The 25659-nt window shown below is 40.4% G+C and overlaps 2 protein-coding genes across 11 annotated transcripts; one reads left to right on the top strand and one right to left on the bottom strand.

The window, feature by feature from the left end:
- Positions 1 to 310: 310 nt before the first annotated feature.
- On the bottom strand, positions 311 to 20526 carry HNRNPK (heterogeneous nuclear ribonucleoprotein K). Of its 8 annotated transcripts, none has more exons than XM_059491804.1 (16): positions 20398 to 20526; positions 17940 to 18018; positions 17760 to 17838; positions 16809 to 16919; positions 15445 to 15501; positions 13887 to 13930; positions 12930 to 13002; positions 12325 to 12453; positions 10792 to 10920; positions 10049 to 10356; positions 9644 to 9698; positions 6775 to 6825; positions 3021 to 3042; positions 2861 to 2943; positions 2234 to 2403; positions 311 to 1495 (listed from the first exon to the last, which is right to left on the bottom strand). In XM_059491804.1, exons 3-16 carry the CDS (start codon positions 17805 to 17807, stop codon positions 1462 to 1464), a joined length of 1314 nt encoding a protein of 437 aa, XP_059347787.1. In that variant the 5' UTR covers positions 17808 to 17838; positions 17940 to 18018; positions 20398 to 20526; the 3' UTR covers positions 311 to 1461. The 8 variants fall into 8 exon arrangements, with proteins under 8 accessions (XP_059347787.1, XP_059347790.1, XP_059347789.1 ...); XM_059491807.1 differs by having other exon boundaries at positions 16809 to 16906; positions 17759 to 17838; positions 20398 to 20487; XM_059491806.1 differs by lacking the exon at positions 20398 to 20526 and adding an exon at positions 20125 to 20218 and having other exon boundaries at positions 16809 to 16906; positions 17759 to 17838.
- On the top strand, positions 20490 to 25243 carry RMI1 (RecQ mediated genome instability 1). 3 transcript variants are annotated; one of them, XM_059491799.1, is made up of 2 exons: positions 20490 to 20688; positions 23033 to 25243. In XM_059491799.1, exon 2 carries the CDS (start codon positions 23061 to 23063, stop codon positions 24942 to 24944), a length of 1884 nt encoding a protein of 627 aa, XP_059347782.1. In that variant the 5' UTR covers positions 20490 to 20688; positions 23033 to 23060; the 3' UTR covers positions 24945 to 25243. The 3 variants fall into 3 exon arrangements, with proteins under 3 accessions (XP_059347782.1, XP_059347783.1, XP_059347785.1); XM_059491800.1 differs by having other exon boundaries at positions 20558 to 20726; XM_059491802.1 differs by having other exon boundaries at positions 20646 to 20747.
- The last annotated feature ends 416 nt before the right edge of the window (positions 25244 to 25659 follow it).

Below are 25659 nucleotides of genomic sequence, written 5' to 3'. Positions count from 1 at the left end.
GGATTACACTCTAGAATTTAGGTGCCAAGCTGTGTATCAAGCCGGCTGACTTCCCACTGACTTAACGAGAGTGATGGCATTTCCTTCTACAGAATTCAGTACCACTCTGCCAAGGGAGCCAGCCTTATGCATAACATTTCAGGCTCCTCACCTTCACCATGCCATTTTAAAGGGCAGCTGTAATAAAAAGGCCAAGTTCATAGACCACAAATCGGGGGAAGAGAAGGAGACACCACAAACCAACCAACCAAAGACAATAAAAGAATCTTCACTTAGTCTGGACTCATCACATCTCTATGTGCCACACACCTTTAAACTTTTTCATCTGTTTTTATTCAGGAAGTGAAATTAAAACTTTAAACTATAAATACAAATGCCAAGGTATTACATGAGATATCCAGAGGCGTTGTATTTTTTTTAATTTCTCACAAATAATTCTTACGGAACTTGACATACATCTGGGAAACAAGTTGAAGTTTTGCATACAATGGAAAACAAGTTACATAGTTATATCTCATCTTGCCAATTTGCAATTCCTACCTCATACAAACAAAAGCTCAGGAAACAGGTATAATTTTTTCAGTAATGGTAGAGCAACTCTGCATGAAGCAAGCTGTCTAAAACCAGGTGTACTTTACAACTGTTTATTCAGTGACATCACAAAGTTTAAAAGTATTTTATTTATATACTGTCACCAATATATATAGGTATTGCAAAGAGGGCCAAACACTTGCAAAAATGTCAAGTTTTACACATTTGCATATTTTCACCTTTCTGCCCCCACAGCAAAGCAGTTATTGTTTTCACACGATCTCTTTTAATTTGTCAAAAAATCCCACATAACTCCATCTACATATCAAGGAGACTGAAGAGCAAGCTTAACAGCAACTTTAATTTATAAGGAAAAAAACCAAAAAACTAGGTGTATTGATTTTAGTTATGACCTTATGCAGACCTAAAGAAAAATGACCACCAAGAATAAGTTCACTAAATTTATTTAAAAATCCTAAATTGTTTCTTATAAAAATGCATTTCATTCTGCACACTGCTCTCAACAAATGCCAGGGACACAGGACCTACCATATTCTCCCCGTTCAAAGTAAGATACAGTGTACATAAAAGCAGGGTGTTCACAACAATTACAGTAAAACAGTACAATTTACCACCAACAGTGAACAAAAATAGAATCCATTCTCTCTGCCACTTCAAAATTTCAATGTTAGTCTCGTGCGCCCTTCCCCCCCCATGTATCTGTAAGGAACTAAAACATTACATCTGGTGTACAGCAAAGATTCCACTACACCTCAAATGCAGAACACCTATGAAGCAGAGGAATGTTGGCTTTTTAAACAGAAGCAGATAAAAAAAAAAGGGTGCAGGACTCCTTCAGTTCTTCACTAGTCTTAGAAAAACTTTCCAGAATACTGCTTCACACTATAAAAAAGAAAAAATAATCTTGCATTAGAATCCTTCAACATCTGCATACTGCTTCACACTATAAAAGAAAAAGAAAAAAGCATGTATTAGAATGATGGACCATACATCTTGCATCAACATTCTTAAAGCATATTAAATTACAAATTACTAACACATTTAAAAATACATAATTTTAAAATATCAATGGCTAACAATTATATTAGTGTATTTCAGGCATAGTTAAATATTAGTAATCTAAGATATTAAAACTGCTATAGCAGCCAGAATGTTAATACAGCAAATGCTATCTGTAGCTGTTAATATTTGGCAGAAAAGGCAAAGTACTGTCAGCAAGGTGTGAAATGCTGCATAACAGCCCCAAATCGATTTCAACTTGTCCTGTAGAGGCATGGTCTGTGCCATATGGCAGACTGCGATTTGTTGTCAATTTAGTTATCTAAAAACAACAAAATCACTAGTCTTCCACACAGAACTAGGCCAACATCCACTGAAATCTTCTATATTTTCTACAGGCTCTATGAAATTTATTAAAAGTAGTTTTTTTGCAGCAGTTTTCACCAGAGACATGAGAGGACTGCTTGGTTAAGATGTCTTCCAGCAAGATTAGTTTTGAGGGTGTCTTCATTTTAATTAGAATGGAGAGCAGAAGAGAATCAAGGCAGAACTACCACTAGAGAAGTTAGGTTCAAATAGTTACTTAAAACCTGCCTTCTTAAAAAAGTGATTCACAGAGGAGAGCAGTTTTATAATATACATGTTAATTTGACAGTAAGGACAACAATAAACTTTAACTTGCCTGTTCTGCAGCAAATACTGTGCATTTTGTATCTGGTCCTGTGTTCCTGTAATAGTTATTATCCGATCTTCTGAGCCTTCTAGTGGTTCATCAATTTTGATCGAAGCTCCTGACTCATGACGTATTTGTTTGATTCTCTGGCCTCCCTTTCCAATAATAGATCCTGCCAACTAGGAAGAAAGCAAAAACATTAATTTCCTGATACAACTGCCTTTCCAAAAGTTAAAAAATTACAACACCATTTGAGTAGTTTCCACAAATTCAGTTTTAAGTGCTGCAATGGGAGCTTTTTTCTTTATAGCTTAAAAATATCCCCTGTGGTATTAATTGTATAAACGCAGGTGAGATTAAACTCAGAGAACCAGCTCTCATTTGCAAAACATGCGTTACAAGGACCCTATCTATTACTGAGTATTAACCACAAGTAGAATTCTTTAAGGTGTCTCTGAAGACAGAAACCAAACAGTCAAGCGTTACACTGTTGGCAATTTAGAAACACTTGTTTTGTACTAGAAGTACTTAATCAAGCATTTTAAGTATTTCTGATTTACTTAAACAGTCTGAAAAATGGCTGTGACTTTTTTTTTAAGAGAAAGCCTGAGTTGAAAGCAACTCAACTTTACTTACATCTTTGGGAATCGTTACTTGTGTTGTGATGATGGGTCCACCAAGATCTCCATATGAACCACGCCCCCCTGCGTAAGAATAATCTGATTTAAGTGTATGCATCAAGCCCTTTAGTAACTATATAATGAACTACGTGCAAAGGTTCTATATGAACACTTACCATAACCAGAGCCACCCTCAAACTGTAAGAGAAAAGAGAAAAAAACATTAATGTGAACAGCCACGTTTCATTAACACATTTTTACCTTAAGCATTATATTGTTAACTTTGAGCCCATTTAATCAAACATCACAACCCTCAATCTGATATAAATACAACAGTGTTATGCCATCAAGGGCATCCTGAGGCAAATATGGAAGACCAGAAACAAAAGGGGTGGGTGGGAGAGATCTCATTAATCTCTGTCCAATTTGGACCAAAGGCCATCTTGTGCAGGACCACAAGTTGGAGGCAATGATTCTTGTAGGTCCCATCCAACTCCAGATATTCTGTGATTCTTATCCTGCCCTATCAAAACCTCTAAGAATAACACATAAAATGACAAAGAATTCTGCCATGCCAGTATACCAAGGCAGTCTCACCATCTCAGCTTCTTGTAGACAGCTGCTAATGCTGATGTACTTGTGACCTCTGTACTAAACATTAGAATACAAAATCAGAGTAGAGCCTTATTAATACTACAAATACAGCTCAAAAGACATTCCAGTCTCCAGTTCCGGGGCTAGATTTCTGCCCAGCAAATCACCCTACTACATCTACACCTTTGATTCTGACTGTGCTACAAACCCTTTACATCTTAGAATAAACAATCACAATAATTACAATAATTACTTCTGTTACATCTGAACCACCATACACCGAATGTAAATGACTGCAACGAGCACTCCTGGCTCTGTTATTTTTAGGATTTGTAAACCTGCATTTGACATCAGGTTCTCATTTCATCTAATGTGTTCTGAGTGTGCAAAACCATGTATTTATACTTTGCTACAGAAGCAAAGAATAAATCTATGTGGTTCTCTCAAATTCAACTTCTGACGACATCTCAGTGATAACATTTAAGAAAAGAGTAAAAAAAACCCAATGTGCACTGACTGCAAGAGTGAGCAAGGATGAAAAAAGTGCTCCAGAACTGGCATGGAGACTACCCTGCAGCCCATGGAGAAAACTACACTGGAGAGGATCATTACACTGTAGCCCACTGACGGATACTATGCTGAGACCAAGTAGAAATGCCCAGAAGGAAGCCACACAGGCAGATACCTGTGCCCTGTGGGAGGACCAACACCAAATTAGTCTGTTCGTGAAGAACTGCACCACACAAAGGGGACCCACACTGAAACAGTTCCCTAAGAACTGCAGTCCACTGGAAACAGATAATTTGAGCAGCTCCAGCTGTATCATTCCATGGAAGGAACCCTACACTGTAGAAGGCGAATAGTGCAGAGAGGAAGGAGCAGTGACAGGTATGACAAACTGACCGGGAACCTACCATTCCCTACCACCCCTGCACAATTCACGGCAGAAAAATAGTAGAGAAATAGCAGAGAAAGGAATGAAGGAGTGAAAGCTAAGTCTGTGAACAAGTGGAAGTGGGTGAAGGTGTTTTTCTGTTTCTCACCATGTTACTCAAAGTGGCAGTAAACCTACTCAAGCCAACTCTGTTTTGCCTAAGATGTTAATTAGCAAGTGATCTGCCTGTCTCCATCGTGAGCCAGACTTTTCTGTCTTACTTTCTCCTGTCACTCTACTAAGGAGGGGGCATGAGAGCAGCTGAGTAGGCCCCTGGTAGTCAGTCAAGTTCATCCACTCACAAGGAGGGGCCCATAGAAGTTATAATGTAACAACTTTCCAAAAAAATATTCCTTACCATATTTTTTTTACCTTGAAAAGGAAGCTATTCAGATCAAAGTGTTGAGCTTATCCTCTGTCTCTAAGCAACCTGTACTGTCTCATCATGTTACTAAGCAATACATATGATAAGACAACATCACAGAGCTCCAAAATACAAAACAATGAAGGACTCTGCTAAAGGTTAAACTGAGAGGCTGATCACATAGCTTACTGCATACACATGCATATTACTGCTGGTATTTGCCATAGGATACTTTTTGGACTAACTTGTTTTAAAGAAATTACCTTTCCTTGATCACATCTGCCTCTCCACAGTACAAAATAATAGAATTTTAAAACAGTTGCTGTGTACAAAAGGTAAGAACTGACTTTTCACATGAATTAATAAAAAAGTATTAATTTGGCAGCATTTTGCCATCTTCAAGACATTGGCAACACCTGATGTACTCTCTAATTTCTACAATGGAGTGACTACATCGGTGAACAAGAGAAGGGCTACAGGTACCATGTACTTGGACTTCTGTAAAGGCTTTGACATTGCCCCCACATCCTTCCATCCAAACTGGAGAGGGATAGATTCCACAGGTAGACTGCTTATTGAATAAAGACAGTTACATCCAAGGGGCAGTGTCAATGGCTCAGAGTTTCAACAGACATTAAGTGGTGTCCCTCAGAGATTGGCCTCCACTGGGACCAGTGGTACTCAATGTCTTCATCAATGACACAAACAGATTAGGTACACCTGCAGACAAGTATGCAAACTGAGTGGTGCTGTTGACAGACCTGAAAGACTGGATGGCATCCAGAGGAACCTGGACAAGCTCCAAAAGTGAGTGCACAGGAAACCTCATTCAATTTAACAAGACTAAGAGCAAGGTGCTTCACCTGAGCTGGTGCAACCTCCAGTACCAACACAGGCTAGGGGAGAAACAGATGGAGAGCAGCCCTGCCCAGAAGAACTTGGGGATACTGGCGAGTGAAAGGTGGGACATGACCCAGCAATGAGCACTTGCAGCCCGGAGTAGCAACCGTGCCCTGGGCTGCATTGTAAGGTCAAGCCTTGAGATCCTAATATGAGTACTGCACCCAGCTCTGGGGCCCCCAACATTAAGGGCATAGATCAACTAGATTAAGTCTGGAGGAGGACCACAAGGATTATTGGAGGGATGCAGCACCTCTTCTGTAAGAGAGTCTGAGAGCTGGAACTGTTCACCTTGGAGAGGAGAAGGCTCCAGGGTGACCTTATTGTGGCCTTCCAGCTCCAAAAGGCAGCCTACTAGAAGGCTGGAGAGGAGTTTTCACACAGGTATGTAGAGGAAGAACAAGGGGCAACAACTTTAAATTGAAAGAGAGTTGGTTTAGTTTAAGTATTGGAAAGAAATTCTTCACTGTGAGGGTGATGGGGCACTGGAACAGGTTGCCCAGAAAAGCTGCAGACTCCCAGTTACTGGAAGTTTTCAAAGCCAGGTTCAATGGAACCCTGAGCATCCCAGTCTAGTTCAAGGTTCTCTACTCATGGCAGGCTGGAATTAGATGATCTTTAACGTTACTTCCAACCAAAATCAGTCTATAATTCTGCGATAACATCCCAAAACCTATCTGGTCAAAAGACACATTTTCAAATAGATTGATAGGTAAACATAGTTGATTCACAAATAAGTGAGAAGCTATTTTAAATATTTGCCGCTTGAAATAAAATCCCACAACATTATGGAAGTAAAACAAAACATAAATCATAAATTGATACATCTACAGTGCATCAGTAATGGAGAAAGTTACCATTTATCCAAATGAAAATACTGTGTAAAGGAGGCAAAAGAGGTACAGAGAAGCTCCCCTATTCTCACCAGGCTGCTGCATAATTCCACATTTCTATTAACATTACCTGCCATCAAAGGACACACCATTATGTCTGCCCCTAAATTCAAAGTCAGAAGAATGGCTTCATAAATTTTAATAGGCACAAGTTGCCATGGACTACACTCAAGATCTCTTAAATTTGCTTTATCACTGAACTCATTCAATAAAGCAGTTTTCAAAACCAGGCTGAAAACACTCACCAACTCTGGTGGCTGCATGTCATCGCAGGCATCCACATGACACTGCATCATCTTCCAGATGCAACATAAGAGGAAGAAAGGAAATTCAGGTCATACAAACTTTTAGAGAATGTGGCAGCGAAACAGAATGCAAAGTGGTATAAAGAAACCCTTATACCATTAACAAAGACTTGAAATTATGTGATTCACATCACCTTCAAAACTCACTGGCTTTTAATTTTACTTTGGGGCAACTCTAAATGGGCAACTTTTGTTTTCCTTCTCTTTCTATAGTATTAGCAGATTTTTCCTCTCACTAAGAAGCTCAGAAACTTTTTCCTCTCACTCAGAAGCAAGGCAAAACTTAAGCCTTCTTTTTTCTTTCAGAAAAACTTTTTACATTTTTACATGTATTAATTCTTCTATCTACTAGAAAAAGGTTCAGTAAGATTGAAACAAGTAACTGCAAGTGATTATGCCAACTGCAGGTTAAGCAGGAAGGACACTGCTTCTTATGTTTTACTATCATATACCTCATCCTGTTAGCAAGTAGACTAACAGTCTACCACTGCCTAACTACATTAGAAACTTAACTATGTTTCTAAAACATACGATATATGGCATTTCTTTCTTTCAGAATTTTACCATTTCAACAAGTGATGTTTATTTGTGCAAAATTAGTTTCTGAAACAGAGTGTCTTAGCATACATAACATTTTACGTTGCAGACCAGCATTGAGTAGTGCTAGTCACTACTCAGAACTGGAACAGAAACCAGATGACAGATGGGCTGGATAAGGCAAAGAGCTTAACTTTTACATATAAGAAAAAACCCTGCATGCAGTCCTAACTGATGTCAAATTCTTTTGTAGTAAGTTTTTCTAGTTTTTAAGAGTGACTTAGGAAAGTGAAATTTTGTTACTTCCTTCCAGCATCTGCACGAATAAATAGAAGAGTTGTCATACATTCTTCCTTTACTAATTTTTACATGCCCCTGATAATGAGTATGTTAAATACACAGAACTCAGGATTTTTCAGATCACCATAGCCCTTATGGTACACAGGACTTGATCTGGAGTGTTACACACTGTAGTAGTTACATTTCTATATGCTGATAAACAAGTCTGTACTTTGGAGAAAAAGCTTCAGAACAGACCGTAAGTCAAATGAGCATTTAAACAGCAGTACGTACTTATACTACAACTTTAATCCAGGCTAACAGACAAGTTAATCATCTTAAGTGATTAAATCTGTACAGGCAAGAGGAATTTACGCATCTTTTAAAATCAAAAATGAGTTTTTCTCATCTCAGCATTTACAAAGCTGTCAATGCTCTGTCGTATCTCTGAAACAGTAAAAACCACAGTTCAGCATCCAGACTTTAAGACTGTCAACTGTTCAATCTTTCTGCCTTTCGTGAAAGAGAACTGGCGAAAAATTTGGTTTTGTACAATAAATTTACCCAGTATTTTGGAGATGTTCATCAATTGCTGCCTTTTATTACACCTATGTAAGATAGAATTCATGTGAAAAGAGCATTTCTACTCTTTAAGGGCAGCTTTTTCCATCACAAACCACAGTAATATTGGTTTCATTTAAACTTTTAGCTACACAACAGTTTCTATTTGCTGCTCATAGCACAGGAGGACTTTACTTTTTGGCATAACACTTGAAACTGTGATGTCATGCTCAGTGTGGAAATTTCTGCCTACACAATTTAGGATATCAGGATCACGATTAACTAAAACTAGAAATTAAATTCTATCTTTCCTGCAAAGTAGTCCTCACTTTAATGGCTATAACACTTGGTTGCAAAGGAGCCAAAGTTATAAGCAGCTTCACTATGAAAAGAAATGAAATTGCTTTTTTTTTCCATGAAAGAAACCAAGCTAGCAGAAATTACTCCACTTGTGTATAGAAACTCATGACAATAAAGTGAAGGTCAACCTGACAGGCAAAGCCTAAGTTAAAGTGGATTTTCTAGCTGAACTGGAATAAAGATAGAACAAAATTAGAACACACTACTGCCCAAGAGTCAAGGTAAGTAAGATTGTGCTCAACCAAATACCCAAAGAAGGGCAGGCTGTTAAGTTTATGTACTCTAGCACAGGCTTTATAAGCTGCTAACAGAAGAACACAAAACCTAAGCCCTGAAAACATGTAATTACAGATAAGGAATCTTGGAGAGGTACTTCTCCATTCTTTCAGTTTCTTAGCATGTAGATTAGCATGGGAAACGGGGTTTTTTTTTGTGACTGCAAATATTTGTAACTGCAAATCTTTCCTTTTATTATTACTAATAAGCATATGGCATTCTTGCAATCTGGAGTTCCAGTAACTCTTACTCCCAAGAGTAAGAGTTCATGTGAAGCCCATTTCATAGCTTTTTCACTTTTATCTTCTACATTAATTTTGAAGGAAAAAAAATGTGTTACTTGCTATCTTAAAGAAGGTGCCAAACAAAGCCAGAGGAGTAAAGAATATTGCTACTATAGAGATCCAGATCTGTTGTGATTTAAAAGCAGCTGGTAACTAAGCACTACAGAGCTGCTTGCTCACACACCCCCGCCCAACCCCCAGTGGAACTAGGACAAGAATCAAAAGTAAAACTTACAGCTTGAGATAAGAACAGTTTAGTAACTGAGAAGAATGAATGTCATACTGATTAAAAAAATCTGAAAGAGGGCCAGTGCAAGAAACCCTACAGATCTGAGCACAATCAAAATCACTGAATCTTTTTGATGACAGGGAGAAAGAAAGAAAACAAAAGAGTACAATTTACACCTCAAATATTAATCCACAGGAGGATCATTTGTATGGACAAAAAGTGCATGTAGTTCAGCATGCTAACTGTGCTTAGGGACACAACAGAGCAAATTTTAAACTCATACCATGCCATCGTAACGGTCTCCTGGTCTGCCCCTTCGGTCATAGGACATTAGATCTCTAAAACAAAAAAGACAGTAGCATTTTAATTGTGTTACGTGTGTTATAAGCTAGCTTGTTTACTCTTATCTGAATTTTCCCATTCAGGGCTCACATAAACTTAGTATCAACCTACTCTAACCAAGTACTGAGCAAGAGAAGTTCCAGAACTACTGACCATAGTCCTGGCAACTTACCACATCACAGCAAGTAATTAAATTTCAGTGTATTTCAAAATACTCTTGTCTAATACAGGCTCAATCCTGCCTAATCATTACCAACATGGACACATGGAAAGATCACTGAAAATATGAATATGACTCAGATATACAACATGAGTTTTCGTATAATGCACTTATCCAACAACTTACCCGCCACGAGGAGGTGGTGGAGGAGGAAGTGGAAGATTACGAGCTCTGCTGCCACCTCTAACACCACGACCTGGTGGAGGTGGTGGAGGTCCTCTGCGAGGGCTCATATCATCATAATCTCTTCTTGAGGGAGGCATAGGTCGTCCACCACGACCAGGGGGCATTCGATCAAAACCTCCTCTTCCACGCATTGGAAAGCCCACTGGCCGTCCCCTTCTATCATCAAACATCATTGTGAAGCCACCATAGTCATACGTTTCATCATAGAAATTGGGATCGTAAGGCTGGGCCCGTCCTTTAATTGGAGACTAATATAAACAAACAAAACAATTCCCCAAATCAGATATTTATACTACAACTGGCATATTTAATTACTAACACAATGCATTTGGAACATGTTCTTGATTTCACAATGCTGCCAAGAAAGGAGATGTTGATGTGCTTCCTGTGAACTTAACTATGACAGTAAAACTACTTCGATAAAAAAACATTTTGTTTTTCTTCCTCTTTGAATTTTTCATTCTGATCACATGCAAAGCATAAATGGCCCAGTACTACCAAAAATTGCTCATGAGGTGTACCCCAATTCTAAACAATAGGAACAGATTCCAAGGTTCGTAACTGTCCATCATTTGCTGCTGGGAAAGCACAAGCTACTAAATTTAAACTAGAACATTTTTCATTCCATTAATGTCCAAAACATTCATGAATGCCAGTGAAAGAATAAATTTAATAAACATTACCTCAGAGATAAGATCCAAGATAATCTTGATGCACTCAACAACTCTATCAGGTTTTCCACCAATAAGCACCACTCTGTCAGTCGAATGAGGACAACACTCCTGAAAGAGCTTAATGGTGGTCTGAGTGTTCTGCAGAAAGAAAGAAAAAGAAAAAAAACCAACAAGATTATAAAATATGTTTTTAAAAACTTTATAAAACCATTACAATATTTTAAAAATAGATTCAAAAGACAATTAAGTTCCCACCCACTTCAATCTTCATGCTTGCTTTTGAGTTATCACACAAAATTTCAAGATTACATATTTTAAAGATCTTGCTGCTCTAAGTTTTGTATGAGGCTGAAAAAAAAAATCAATTTTCTCCTATTTTAATTATGATGCACCTATGATGCATCATTTAATTAAGTATTAGAAAAAGGATCACATAACCATTGTGAGCTTATAGGCTGTATTAGCTTCCAAATTAAACATGCTCTGAATGCTAAGACAGCAGTGTTGCTAGGATTATGTCTAGTTGTCTTGTCTTTCTTAATCCATGCAAACAAGTATTGGCTTATACCTGAACTGACCTGAAACTGCCTGACACAATGCCAAGAAACTCAACCATGTGTTGGAGAATTTTGCTCAGAAATGGCTTATAGAGTTTTGTTCAGACATGCCATAATCATATATAGCTGATGGAAAAGTAAAAGGCCTCTCACAGCCTGTTTCTGTAAACAACAAAGTTCTCAGGCTGTTTTTCATAACAGGTAAACATTCTGTCCTTGGCTGTTTTGGGAAAGTAAAAGTGACAGACAGGGATGCCTTGAGAGCCATTCATATCAGGGTGAGAAAGCAAATCTTGGTTTCAGTAACAAACCACAGGTATTGAAAAAAAAAGGAGGGATTAGTGTTTAATCTGTAGCCTATGATGAGCTCGGGTTTTGCAATATGTATGACCTTAATTAACACTGTTATAAAATGTGCCTGGTGGATCAATAAATTGGAGTTCGATGCTGATCAGAGGATGGGTCGTCTCCCTTCGTTTCTACAACCATGTGTTTTCAGTTCATAGAGACCATAAAGTTTTTAATATCTTAGTCTTTCACTTAAAAAAACATATGGTCTTCCAGGAGTTAGAATTAAAAAACAGAAAAGCAGCATGAAGTCTTTCCACAGTAAATCTACTGTGAAGATGGTTTCATTCTGAGCTATTTTGTGTGTTCAACCACACAAATACTTCTACACTATGCAGCAGTTTGGTCTAAAAGGAGAAATTAATATAATTTTAATAAAATGAAGTAAAAATACTTTCTTTAAAAACAGTACTCTACCAAAAATATGTTTAACCAAGTCCTTGCTCTACCACTGACATTACTTCTGAGGGTCTGCAAGAAAATTGCAACTTCCAGCTGTGCCTCACAACATCAAAAGCATGTATGCAACACGGTGAGAAGGAATTATCACACAGCAGATACTTAGATGTACCCCTTATGAACAGAAAACATTGCTTATTGAACAAAATAAAATCTCAGAAGAACAGAAAGCAAGTACCTCTCTGAGTTCTTTAATTTTAGCACCCTTGACACCAATAATGCCTCCTGCCAGACTCTGGTGAATAAGAAGCCGAAGTTCGCAGTCGAAGTCACTGCCTTTGTAGTGTTGATACTGTAAATACGATGCATATAGGGAGAAGCAAATAAAGATGATTCACAAAAATTCAATATTTGGCGTTTTAAGCTTCTTCTTTATAAACAGAATGGGGTGATTTAATTTATTGCTGAACTGTAGTTGTGTATTTCTTTTGATACAATCACAACAATTTAAACACCTCACCACCAGTCAAGTATCAGTTTTCCCTATTTTTTACATTAATTATTAAATTACACTGCACCACTTGCTATAACGACTTAAGAAGGCATCAGTGCAACTCTTATTTTTTGGAAAATGTTCAAAAATGTTAGTTTAATAAACAATGACAGACTTTGCCCTCTACCCAAAAAATGCCAACATGACAGCCATAACCCTTCTTTAAAAGGCTTTTGGCATTTTTCACTTTTCTAGTTTCCTGTTTTTAAAAAGTAGCAAATACTCTAGAACAATCTCATTCAAAAGCTAATCTTTTCGTTCGAAACAGAAGAAAATTTCAAGATAAATACCTCTTCTAAAGTAGGGATAATCTTCTTCAAGATTTCTCCAATTGTCTCTATATCTGCACTTATACTCAAGATGCTGTTGGAAGCCACAATGACAGACAATATGGAGAAGGTAGAAAAGAAAAATAGAAGTAAATTATTTTTATCATCACGCACAAAATTTTAACAAGATTTACTACAAAGAAGAGATTACAAGTATTCCCCATTTAAAGTAAACCTGTTTGCTCAATTTACAACACATGCATCTTTGTTTATGCCCAGTATATATGCATGAGAAATTTAAGATTAGGTAGGTCTCGCAGAAAGAGAAAGACAGAATGGGCTTTTGGAAGGGCTCAAATTAAGCGGGCAAGAAACTGACGCAGAACTGAAAAGTAGAAGTGAATATTCATGTTCCCCGCCACCACTAATTAGGATACCCTCGCTATTACATTCGTAGAACTGGCACACCTTCTCATTTTAAATGTGAGGATATACAAGTGGTGAACGTTGTATCTGGAATAAGGTTATGGAACTCAGATTACTAATGGGGCCTCCAAGAAAACAAATACAAAATGCAAGACAAAAAAAAGACGAAACAAATGAGAAGTGAAGGAAAGCGAACCGGAATTAGCACTTCATCAGAAATAATTATGAACAGGCAATGTTGAGGGGAGCAAGGTGGGCCACAAAGACAGAGCGAGAGACTATTTTGAACCAATCTGATTTACAATGCAGCAAATATGCAACACTTGAAGCTGTGCTCCTTCCATTGAAATAAAATTAGTGGATTGTTTGGGTGGGCAACTCACGTAAAAGTTCAGTGACAAAAAGACTTAATGGGGAAAATAAGACAGAAAACTTGAAAAAAAACAATACACCGTCTATAAGGGGATACTATTTAATTATATCAAAGGCAGGTAATAAAATACATTTCTCTCTTTCTATTCAGGCAGTGAGGCATAAACTGTTGGGACATACCGCTCGGGGCCACTGCTGTCTGGGACTGAAACACTGGCATTGTACTGCATTGGTCATTGGCGTTCGTGGATGTTGGCATTGGGCATGGGTATTCAATCGGAAGTTGTCAAGTATGGTACCCGTTTGGCAACGAGCACATTTTTGGGCATAGCCAACCAGGGTTTTCACATGGGCGTTCAGGGGCGGATGGGCCAACGTCATGGTGGGCAACGCAGGGGCAAGTCGATCCAGTACATGGGCAACGGAGATATATGGCCAAAAAAACAAGGAGAGGGAAAAGGGGGAAAAGCAATAAATTTTAATTTAATACAAACTATACTCATTACTCTCAATTAACGAAACAAGCTTAAGTTGTTCTGAAGGCTAACACAATAACGGATTGCTACACCGACTGTGGCCTAACAGTATGGACTTTAAAAATGAGTCACTTGATCTGACTAAAACTACTACTGACTAAACTACTACTTTCAATAAATGACGTTTCAGTAGCAGGCTGGCTCATGAGGGTAGATGCAAAAACTGTCGAGACTGATAGTACTAGAACCTTGGGCAAATCGGGAGTTTGTGATCCAGACCGATCTAAATTATCTGGACATAGGTGACATACTGATTTACTCAAAAAGCAAACAAAAAAAAAAATCAGAACAGAAAAACCCGACTAAAAAAACCCTAAAAAAAGAGGAACAACTAGTTGCCAAAGTTAGTGAGCATATGTATGATTCCTGACCATTTCAACTAAAATCTCAACTCTAGTTGCAGTAGTTTATGAACTTAGTTGGAACTGATTTGTAATGATATACCACCAAATATTGTGCTGAACAGAGTCTTGATTGGAAAAACCATTGAAATTGTAGCTGATGTTAAGTACAGGAGTGTAAACGAATGGAATTTAAGAAGTGTTGCCAAGTTTTAAAAATACACAACATTAACGCTGAGCATGTGTCTAATCACCAGAGTCAAGCCCCCTGTAAAATGTGAACAGGCATTAAGTCATGACCATTTAAAAATACTTCCAAGTAGTAGAATACAATGCTCCTTTAGTGTTTTATACTCATATTTAAAGCAAGAAACCTTAATATTAATGGTTTTGTGCTTCATGTGCAAGCTGTTAAGGAACAGATGGATGACTTCGTTTTGCTTTTTTGAAGGAAGTTAAAGAATTCCTCTATCACTGGGTTAAGCCAGCCACCTGCAAGGGTTTCAGCAGTACTATAACTGATGCATTGATGGGGAATGGTACTATTAAGAGTTTAAGTTTTGTCAATATTTTTAATTAGGATGGTAACTCACTTCAAGCTCAAGTGTGTAATTTAACAGAATCCTATTAAAAAGTGAAGAGATTTAACATAAACCTCTCATCCCGTGCATCAGGCTGGGTTTTAATTGAAACAGAAATTGAGGAACTGTTATCTACTCTGACAATCAATACAAATGGATTGTAACTTGGATGTCTATAGAGTTGAATTGCTCCCATTTATAGAAATGCACGCAATCAAGTTTTCGATGTAGTGCTCTGAAAGAAGCAGTGTTAAATTAGTTCAAACTCATATATACTCACGTCTGTACGAAGTGCTTTAATATTTTTGCCACCTTTTCCAATCACTGCTCCAGCATTCTGGAAAATAGTTTTCAGAAGTTACATTATGACAACTCAGTACAAACAAAGTTTATGAACTCAACACTAAGAACAGTAGATCTATTTTGGTTGGCCCAAGAGGTGGGGGGACACATCACTTTGGCATTACAAAAAAATTACCAAAAGCTCTTACAACCACAGAACACAGCACACAAAGAAAGATAACTCAGCTTTGCCATTAACATTTCAATTCTAAAGAGAAGTTTTAGGCAATTCTGCCCATGTTGAGCTTCTCATAGCCTAGATCTATTAAAAAAAAGAAACTAAATGAGTGTAATGCAGGTCAACTACTTCCTCCATTATCTGATCTTTTTTTTTTTTTCCCTTATGGAATATGTTTGCAAATTCCATTTTAAGCTCCAAACATTTGATAATTTCAAGTGCTAATACTGTTTTGCACATCAGTAAAGTAACTAATTTCTCAGAGCAATATAAATTGAAAAAGGCTGAAATTAATGTTAACAGCCACCAACTTCCTTAAAGCCACCAACATTAACAGGAATAAACTGACAAATAGTAAAAAGTAGGAATTGGAAAACGACATTTTTACCATGTTCTTTCAAGGATTCTACAAAAAATATTGCTTTTATTACATATTATGTTAAAGGCATGCAAAATGGTACTCCATGTGACTTGGCTATTGGTCAGAAATGCCACACAGAGTTCAGGCAACAGTCTTTCACACCAACACCAAAGACTGAGGTACTTCAGAACATATAAATCATCTGTAGCAACTGGAAACACCAGAGCAAATTCATACACAGCAATTTGAATTATTTATACTTGTCAACAAAATCACTGCAATCCCTAACAAACTACTCCCACATTTCTTCCTGTTGATATAGTTGAACAAGTTTAGTAGATCTATTTGAGAGAATTACTAAAATCTTAGGTTCTCATCTCACATATTTAATCTAAAAGCACTTATTTATAATCCTCTAAAAACCTTCTTTTTCAAAGACTCATATACAGTCATTACCCCCCAAATAGCTACCCTCCACTCAAATGTAAACATATCTTAGACTCTTTACTGCTCTACTTCTTAGCAAGTATATATTTTTAATAAACCCTGTATTGATCCTTAGGGACTTATCCTTTTAAGAGAACCTGGAGGACAATTCCATTGCAATACACCTACAACTACCATTCCTATATACTGAAAATTAATCTAATAAGTTACCTCATTTCCAAAAAAGCACATAATTTCTCTACACTTCCATCTCACCATACACTTTGTCACCACCATCTTGAGCAATGCTACACACGAAGAAAGTAAAAAAGCGTACTTTGCTCTGAAGCAAGATGCGCAGTTCAACCATCTCATCAGTGTTCCGAGATCTTTTGAAGGCCTGCTCTTCCTCCATATCTTCTGCAGGACGTTTGCCTGTAGAGAGGTCCATAGGGGGGAAACATAAACATTTATTTAACTTTCTAAGTCAAAATGAAGTGGAACACATGCCGAAGTCATGCTCTGTACTATTAATACATTTGTTCCTATTAGCGCAAAACTAATTACAGTTAATGCTCTATTCTGACCATCCATAGCACAGAAACCAGTCTTCACGTCAACAGCTTTCTTACTAATTAACAACTGAAAATGTTTAAATGAAAATGCTGCACACAGTCAGTACGAAATTCACGACATTTTAGACACGTCCAAAGGAATGCAGCATCACCCACTTAGTATTTATTTATAATTTCAATTGGGGAAAACCTTTCAGGCATAAAGCTCAAACGTAGTTTGTATGACACTGAAATACTGGTGAAATAACAGCAAAGCAGCACTTCAAATATTCTGGGAAAAAATTGCACGCATCAACAACAATAATGCCCAAACATTCCTGGTACTTCCCAAGAAATTTTCCATTAAGCTTTTAGCAATATTTCATATATTCATACTCCTGCATGTAACTGTTACAATGAACAAAATACAATTAACAGATACGCCCTATACCATTCATATTCACATTCTTCATACACCTATGAAATATGTTTCAACATTTAGTCATAACTTTCAGTTCTCATGTCTAAAACACATCAACAAGAAAGATTATATATTTATGCTCCAAAAGCATGTGTAAAGATACATTAATTAAAATAGAAGACAATTAATGCAGAACACAAAATTACTGCTGATGCAAACATATAGTAAAGGTAAATCATGATAAAATTCTTTGGAATACTAAAATTTTAAAGAGAGTCTTTCTAAAAATGAATAGTCCTTTAAAAAATTTACCATTTGTCTCTGTGTTGGTAAAGGTCTCCTCCTGTTGTTCAGTCTCCATTGCCTTTTTTTCTTGTGTAGGCAAGCAAAACCTGTTGAAAAATAAAGACAGTCCATTTTTTTTTTTTTGTCAAAAGACAAACTGTACCTCATGCTAAAGTGAAAAAAATAAATGCCTGCTGCTAGAACTTACCACTGTTATATATCCTTGCTGACAAAAACTCAAGTATTCTGGGCGGGATCAAAATCCAACAGCCTATTGCTTCAAGAGCCTATGAAAACAGCATATATCAGTTGTGAGTCTTCCCACGTTGTGAGTCTGATTCTGCTACAGCAAGAAACCAAAGGGTTGACCTAAACTATTGCTGCAAATTTTTTTCTTTTAAAAGAAAAACCACAGCCAAGCCAAACACACCACGAAGAGAAGTTGAAGGTGAAATCTGTAGACTTACATAAACCCTTAATGTCTGAATTACACTTCTTGGGCACACACAAGTTTTAAGTAACCACATAATCTCAACATTATAAGATATGTGCCTTGGTTTCTCTTTCTAAAGGGCACTACACCAAAATCTGGTCCTGCTATTTAGCCCAACGCTATTTGCACTTAATAAAAATTCCTGTTACAGCAATCATCAGCATTTGTTTTACAAATTCTCTACTAGCACGCATTTGAGCATGTGTTCCTCTCAACTATATTTGATGAATAAAATAAAAATTACAACTTGCAACTACACTAAATAACGTCTTTTTAAAAAAATCACCCTCTGCAGTTACATACAACCCACTGCATGGACACTCCTCCAAAACCTCCTCTACTTCACTACAATTTTCTGAAAGTCTGTGACTTGCTTTTAGCGACTAAATCACATTAGAGAGAAGCATAAATGAAAAAAATATTCAATTACTATCATTGAAAACATGATTTACAAGTACAGCCAAACAATCACATATTTCCCTTTGCATTCCATTAACTTCCATTGCCTCAACAAACAGCAGGCACTCATTGTTGTATCCATAATCGGCGGAGAGGCAATGGGGGTGGGGAAGAAGCTGATTCTAATTTATTAAACGTACTCTCAGACAGCTATGTAATTACTGCCCGGCTTGCAGGGGCTAAAAGCAGGCTCTGTCTTCCCCAACACATGCCGGCATTTCCACGTATTTGAAGCGCACTAACGGGCATGCACAAGTTCAGTAAAAGAGGGATCTCAGACAGACGCTGCCAAAATTGCGCTGTTACGTGGACGGGCGGTAAGGAAGACATGGACAAAGTGTAACAGCCCTTTCAGACACCGGCCAATCTACTTCCAATTGTGCCAAGAATTCTAAGGCAGCGGGGAGCTAACTGTGATCACGTCATGTGTTCTCAGTAATCTTGGCTCAGCTAGGTAAATCGAGGACATTCACATAACTAATAAAGTCAGGTTCTCTACGAACACTGAAGGGCTAAAGCAGACACGAGGGGTGGAACCAGCGACCACAGACCTAAGAGCTGAGGAACGTCAGAGCGCCTCCAGCTTCTCGCCTGCCCCTCTCTTCCCCGCCTCCAGCCGCCCGCCCAGCGCGGGGGAACGGGGCGAGCGCGGCGGCGCTGCTGCGGCACCCCCGAGGAGGAACAACGGAAATGGCGCCCTCCGAAATGGCGCCCGCCGGCCCGCTGCGAGGCGGAGCCGGGAGCGGAAGGGCCGCCGCCACCACCACCACGCGGCCGCGGGGAGCGTTACCCAGCCCGGCCCGAGCGGACACAAAGAAGGTGCCCGGCGGCTCCAAGCGCGGCGCAGCGGGCGGAGCAGGGTCAGTCTTAGCGCCACAGGCACTCCGCCCTCCCCCTAGAGCGGCGAGGCCGAGATGCGGAGCCTCCGCCCCCCGATCGGCCTCTGGGTCCGCTTCCGCGCAGGCCGCGGCCCGGAGCGCCCTCGCTGCGCTCGCCATAATCCCCCACAGAAGCTCTCCCTGGGCACAACTGCCTGGGGTGGGCGCGGGAAGCCGGCAGCGGCCGCCGCGCCGCTGCCCTTGGAGCGCACCCGCTGGTGCTGCGAAACGCGCGCTGTCCTCGCGGGGCAACAGGGACAGAGACCACCTTAAGCCCCTCAGCAACAGCCGAAGTGGCCACACACCACTGTCCTCCATGCAGTGTTTTCCTCGTTCTACCGCAAACCCCACGAAACCCCTGTGGCCACGGCAGCCCTCGGCGGTTGAGGCCCCAGGGCAGGAGATACAGGCCGTCTCGCACCGCTGTGTCACGCCGCGCCGCAGAGCGGAGTCCATCGGCGGCTCTACCGGCCCAGGCAAGGCCCTACCCGGCCTGTGTCCTTCTCCCACCCCCCTCCCCTTCTCGTCGGCCCCGGCCGCACGGCGCCGCGGGCTGCGTGTACCTGCGCCCGCCGCCGGCCCCGCCGCGTACGGGAAAGAAAAGGGAGCAGCCTCGGACTCCGACGCGCACATCCACCAGCGCCACCCGCGATTGGCCCTGCCACCGCCCCCCGTGCAGCACCGCCGCCGCCTCGTTGGGTGAAGCCGCTGCCCGTCAGCACAGGAGGCGGCGCCGCGACCCGCACCGCCCTCCGTGAGGAAAAGGACGAGACGGGCCCGGGGAAAGGGTGGCGCCGCTAGACGCGTGCCGCGGCCGGCCGGCCTGCCTTTCCTACCTGGGTTGCGGGAGCCGCGCTGGGAGCGGCGCGGGCAGCGAGGGGGCGGCCCAGAAAAGCGGGAGCTGCTGTGGCCGAGAGGCGAGAAAATGGCGTCCCCTAAAACCCCGCCTTGTGCGTGCAGCCCGGCGCCGGCTGTGGCGAGACTCTCGCGATGATTCGACGCGCGCCTCCCATTGGCTATTGGGTGCTCGCGGCGGATTCGGGGAGCGCGGGCTTGGGCGCAGCCCCGTCCCTCAGGCCGGCGGCAGCCGCGGCCGCCCCGCCACCACCGCTCGCTCGCTCGCCCCGGTGAGTTGGAGCTCCCGTCCCCTCCGAGGAGCTGCAAGGTGCGGCCTAACCTCACTCAGGTCTTCCTCCTCCCTCCGCCTCTGCTTCCCTTCCTCCCTCAGCCCTTTCACCTCCTTTGTTGAAAGCTGGCGCTTTGCTTGGACTAACTAGGCGGTATCTTCCGAGTGGTGAATTTTTCGGGGAGAGCTTGGAGGCAGGGTGTTCTTTTGTTCATTCTAAAGGTCAAAATGCCAAAAATACCCCAATAAACACAGCAGAACCCATACCTGGTGTTTCTTAAATATTTTTAGTGTAGGTTTTGTTTTCGTTTTATCCTGTAGAAGGATTGAGCTACTCGGTCGCCCTTTCTGAGGGATTCAACATGATCCATGCGCTTTTAGGCAACTTGGTATCTTTTCAATATTTGTAGTACTGACATGGATGCAGGGTTTGAATGCACCATTAGCAGGTGTGCTAGCGATACCGGGTTGGGAGGTGCTGCTGATATTCTCGATGGAGAGGAGCCTTGCAGAGGGATCTGAAATAGATTGGAGCACTGGGTAATTATCAGCAGCATGAAATTAAACAAGAACAAATCCAGATTCTGCCCCTGGCATGCAGTAAGGCTGGGCACGAGTGTAAGCTGGGAGAGGAGTGCGTGTGGAGCAGCCTGCCAAAGGGCTCTGGGGTGCTGGTGGGCAGCAGCTCAGGGTGAGCCAGCAGTGTGCGCCCGGGCAGCCAGGAGGGCAAACCCCATCCCGGGGGGCAGCAGACACAGCATCACCAGCTGGGATTGGGATCATCCTGCTGGATTCAGCCCCGCTGCCCTCACCCTGAGTCCTGTGTGCAGGGCTGGGCCCCACGCTCTGAGAAGGGTGGGAAGGAGGTCCTGGAATGGTCCGGAGGAGGACAACAGAGCTGGTGGAAGGGCTGGAAGGCACATCCTGTGAGGAGGGGCTGCGGGCTCTGGGTCTGTCTGGGCTGGAGAGAAGGAGGCTCAGGGGTGACCTCATTGCTCTGTACAGCTCCCTGGGCAGGGGACCTGGAGAGGGAATGCTGCTGAGTTCCTGGCATCCAGCAATAGATGTGGGAATGATTCAAAGCCGCATCAGGGAAGTTCAGTCTTGACAATAGGAATAATTTCTTTACCAAGGACAATAAAGCTGGTGAAAGGCCTAGAGAGTAAGTGGTGTTAGGAGTGGTTGAGGGAGCAGGGGTGGAGAAATGGAGGCTCAGGGGAGACGTTATTGGTCTCCACAATCTACTTGAAAGGAAATTGTTGTAACCTGGGGGTCATTATTTAAAATAGACCTCAGGTTGTACCAAGAGAATTTCAGGTTGAACATCAGGAATTTTTCACGGAATGGGTGTTTAAGCAATGATGGAGTCACCATCCCTGAAATTGTTCAAGAAGTGATTGGACATGGCACTTGGTGCCATGATCTAGTTGGCATGGTGGTAGTGTTCAGAGGTTGGACTCAATGATCTTGGAAGTCTTTTCCAATCTGAATGATTCTAGTTCTAAGAGCATGATCAAACACTGAAACAGACTTCCTGTAGAAGTGGCTGGTGCCCTGAACCTGTTAGTTTTTAAGATGTATCTGGACAATATCCTTACTAACGTGCTTTTACTTTTGGTCAGCTCTGAATTTGTCAGGTGGTTGGACTAAATGATCTATCAGAGTCCCTTCCAACTGAAATACTTCTGTTCTACTCTGTTTGTGCAGAACTACTTCCTAAACTAACAAGGAGTTAGTTAGCCGCTGATGTCCCTGATGGCTGCCAAGGCTTGGTGCTTATGCAGCCAAGTCCTGCACTGGGTCTCCAGATAACAATGTTTCAAAGCCAGCTTTCTGTTGTCAGTCACTCCTCTGATATAGGTGTTGATAGACCTCAGCTTGGTTCTATAGATCCTCTTCTGTTCCTAACAGTGCTGGTGAAGTGAGAGAGTAACATCTCAGGTCAATTTCTAAAGTATGCTGTGTGTTAACAGAAAGAAAACCATAAAAGAAGAGGAGATATATTTTAAAACCTACTGCTCTTATGGTTTGGGTTTTTTGTCCGTTCACTTTCAATCTATAAGAAAATAGTTTCATTTATATGTTTCTAGTTTAATAAACAGAAAAGAAGTGTGGTTGCTTGCATAAGTCTCCATGCTTTTCTTATATTTTGCACATAACTTTTATGCTGATAATTGCACATACGTTTTATGCTGATTGAAACGTTAAATATTGGAAATGCCTATGAATTTCCTTGTCTGTAGAAGTGTTTTAATTTAATTTTTTTATGCAATATAAACATGAAACTTGTAATAATTTCCGTTTTTGTCAAAAGATTAAATATGTCTTTTTGGATTCAATTTTAGGGAATTCAGTATCTGACCATAAAAGAAAATGTCTACATCTAGCATTGTAGCAAGAGTGGAAACCTGGCTTTCATCCACATGGCACGTGAAAGTTCCTTTAACATGGCTGGAAGCATGTATTAATTGGATCCAGGAAGAAAACAGTGGTTGTAATTTAAGTCAAGCTCAGATTAACAAGCAGGTATTTGAGCAATGGCTTCTTACTGATCTGAGAGACTTGGAATATCCCATTTTGCCTAACTGCATCTTGGATACTCCCAAGGGAGAGTTATCAGGCTGCTTCTCGGTACAGATTGATTCACTGGTGGATGTTAGCCAGCCAGCATATTCTCAGTTGCAGAAGCTAAGAGGGAAAAGCACGGTAAATGAAGAAGTGACAGCCAGTACTCAGACATTTCAGAAGCCCTGGGAAGCAAAGCCGACTCGAATGCTGATGCTACAATTAACAGATGGCGTATATCAAATTCAGGGCATGGAGTATCAACCAGTGCCCGTTCTCTGCAGTAGTCTTCCTCCTGGAACAAAAATCACTGTACAGGGCAATATTGTATATCGTCTCGGAGTTCTTCTGCTTAAACCAGAAAATGTGAAACTGTTGGGCGGTGAAGTTGATACTCTTCTTGAGGATTATTGTCAGGAAAGAGTCCTTGCTAGATTAATTGGAGAAGCTGAAAATCCTAATTCCGTTGGACAAGCTGGACATGAACAGATTTTTTCAAGGCCTGTGGATGAGTTAGAACAAGCTCTTGGCCCTTCAGATGAAGAGCTTTTAGCCAGCCTTGATGAAAATGATGAATTTACTTTAAACAACAGGACATCTTTAGAAAGTGGATACTGTAGTAGAAGCAACAATTTTAATACTGCCTCAGGTTCACTGAGTGCACATAATGGAAATGTTTTGCTACAGAAATCTGGGAGTCCTTTGCCTCAGTCAGATGAACAAGTTTCACCTCCCATGGAATATGCTGATGGCTTTTTAAATGACTTTCCTTTAGAAGATGATTTTCTTCTGGAAGAAGAGATGCAAAGAGAGATGGAAGATGTGCCACCAGTGGAGATGAACAGAAACATGGGTTTAATTACTGGCAGACTTCCACATACATCTAGAAACTCCTGCAGTTCATCTTTAAATAGCACCGGTGAAGAAGACCATGTGAATGAAAGAGATAAGGCCAGGGAAGCTATCGGCAGCGAAAAGAACATGAGAAGAACGATATTTGATGAAGATGGAAATAACATTAGTAGCATTTTGCCGCACAAGGGCTTACATCAGACCTGCAGTTCATCAGCATTTTCTTTGGAAACTCCTCCTGAAGAGGGGCAGAATTATACAGACCTAGATGAGAGCAGATGTAAACACCAACACACTTCTGACAGCAGGGTATTAAATGATGATCCTGTATTTTCCTTAAAAATGGATCCAGAAGGAGATCAGCAAAGACATGATTCACAGACCTTTCCTTGCAAGGCACTAGAGACACATTTAGATTTAGATTCTCCACCTTTTACATATATTTCCCTTCTCCTTGCAAAAAACCCAGAAACTGTTACAATTCTGAAAGTTAAATGTTTTATTGTCACTCTCACTGGAAACCTCACAAAAAGCAATGGGTCCTGGGGTATAAAGGCAAAAATTTCTGATGGCTCTGCTTATCTTGAAGTAGATTTTGCTGATGATATTCTAACAAGTTTCATTGGCTTTTCAGTGCCTGAAATTAATAAGCTGAAAAAGGATCCCGCTTTACGTCTAAAATTTAAGGATGGTTTAGAGAAATGTCAAAAACAGCTGATAGATCTTTGTTGTTTGATGACCATTGAGTTTAATCCATTTCAGTCTAAAGCTACTGTATTAATTCTCCAGGATGCTGATGCTAGGCATCTAGAACAATTGAAGAAACGTTTGAATAAATAATATGTGCAAAATTCCAGACTATAGATTAGGAAATGTTAAAGTCAGATTTCCCTTGAAGAACTCTTGGAAGTTAAACTTCGAGTTAAGTGGTGTGTCTTTTATCAGGAATTATAATGTAAAAGTGACAAGGAGATGACTCATGGGAGCAAAACTGGGCAGATTGCTTTGTGTGGTGACAGTATTGGAAAAAGATTTTGAATATTTGTGTCTTGACTTTTTCATTCTGCAAAATCCTGCGCATTCTAGACTGGCAATCTTGAGTAGCAGAATTTGTCAATAAATGTATAACAATGAACAAACCGTCTTGTTATTTTACTTTTGCAGGCACTTACCTGATTTTTAAAAGAAAGGTGCAGGAGACTCTCAGTTTTTTCTTGGAGAAAATCAGTTTAATAAATTTAAATCAAGTACAGTCCTTTCTGCCTATGCCAATCTGAAGACTCAAATCTATATTCACTGTGCAAAAACCTCAAGTATAGAGAAAAGAAAGATTGTCTTCTAAATATTCAGGTGTGAGGGAAAAAATCCAATCCTATGCAAAAAGGAGATTTAAAAACCCTCTATTTTTTTACAAATAACTTAAAAGAAAGCCAGGTGTTTTAAGGTGTTTATTAGCAGAAAATTACCATAACATATGGGGATTCTATTTTTGTCACATTAATGTTAATCATTGCTAGTAGTTTTGAAACCAGAGGGAACTCATTCATTAACTCTT

Source organism: Ammospiza nelsoni, chromosome Z (genome assembly GCF_027579445.1).
Source record: "Ammospiza nelsoni isolate bAmmNel1 chromosome Z, bAmmNel1.pri, whole genome shotgun sequence".
NCBI lineage: Eukaryota > Metazoa > Chordata > Aves > Passeriformes > Passerellidae > Ammospiza > Ammospiza nelsoni.
The sequence above is the reverse complement of the archived record's forward strand: the minus strand, read 5'-3'. Positions and strand labels throughout refer to the sequence as shown.

Coding starts and splice junctions, on each gene's coding strand:
- RMI1 (XM_059491799.1), top strand. CDS start 23,061: ATGTCTACATCTAGCATTGTAGCAAGAGTGGAAACCTGGCTTTCATCC.
- HNRNPK (XM_059491804.1), bottom strand. CDS start 17,807: ATGGAGACTGAACAACAGGAGGAGACCTTTACCAACACAGAGACAAAT. Junction 13,931..15,444: donor TTAAAGCACTTCGTACAGAC/GTGAGTATATAT, acceptor TGACCAATGCAG/TACAATGCCAGTGTTTCAGT. Junction 2,944..3,020: donor TGAGGGTGGCTCTGGTTATG/GTAAGTGTTCAT, acceptor CACTTAAATCAG/ATTATTCTTACGCAGGGGGG.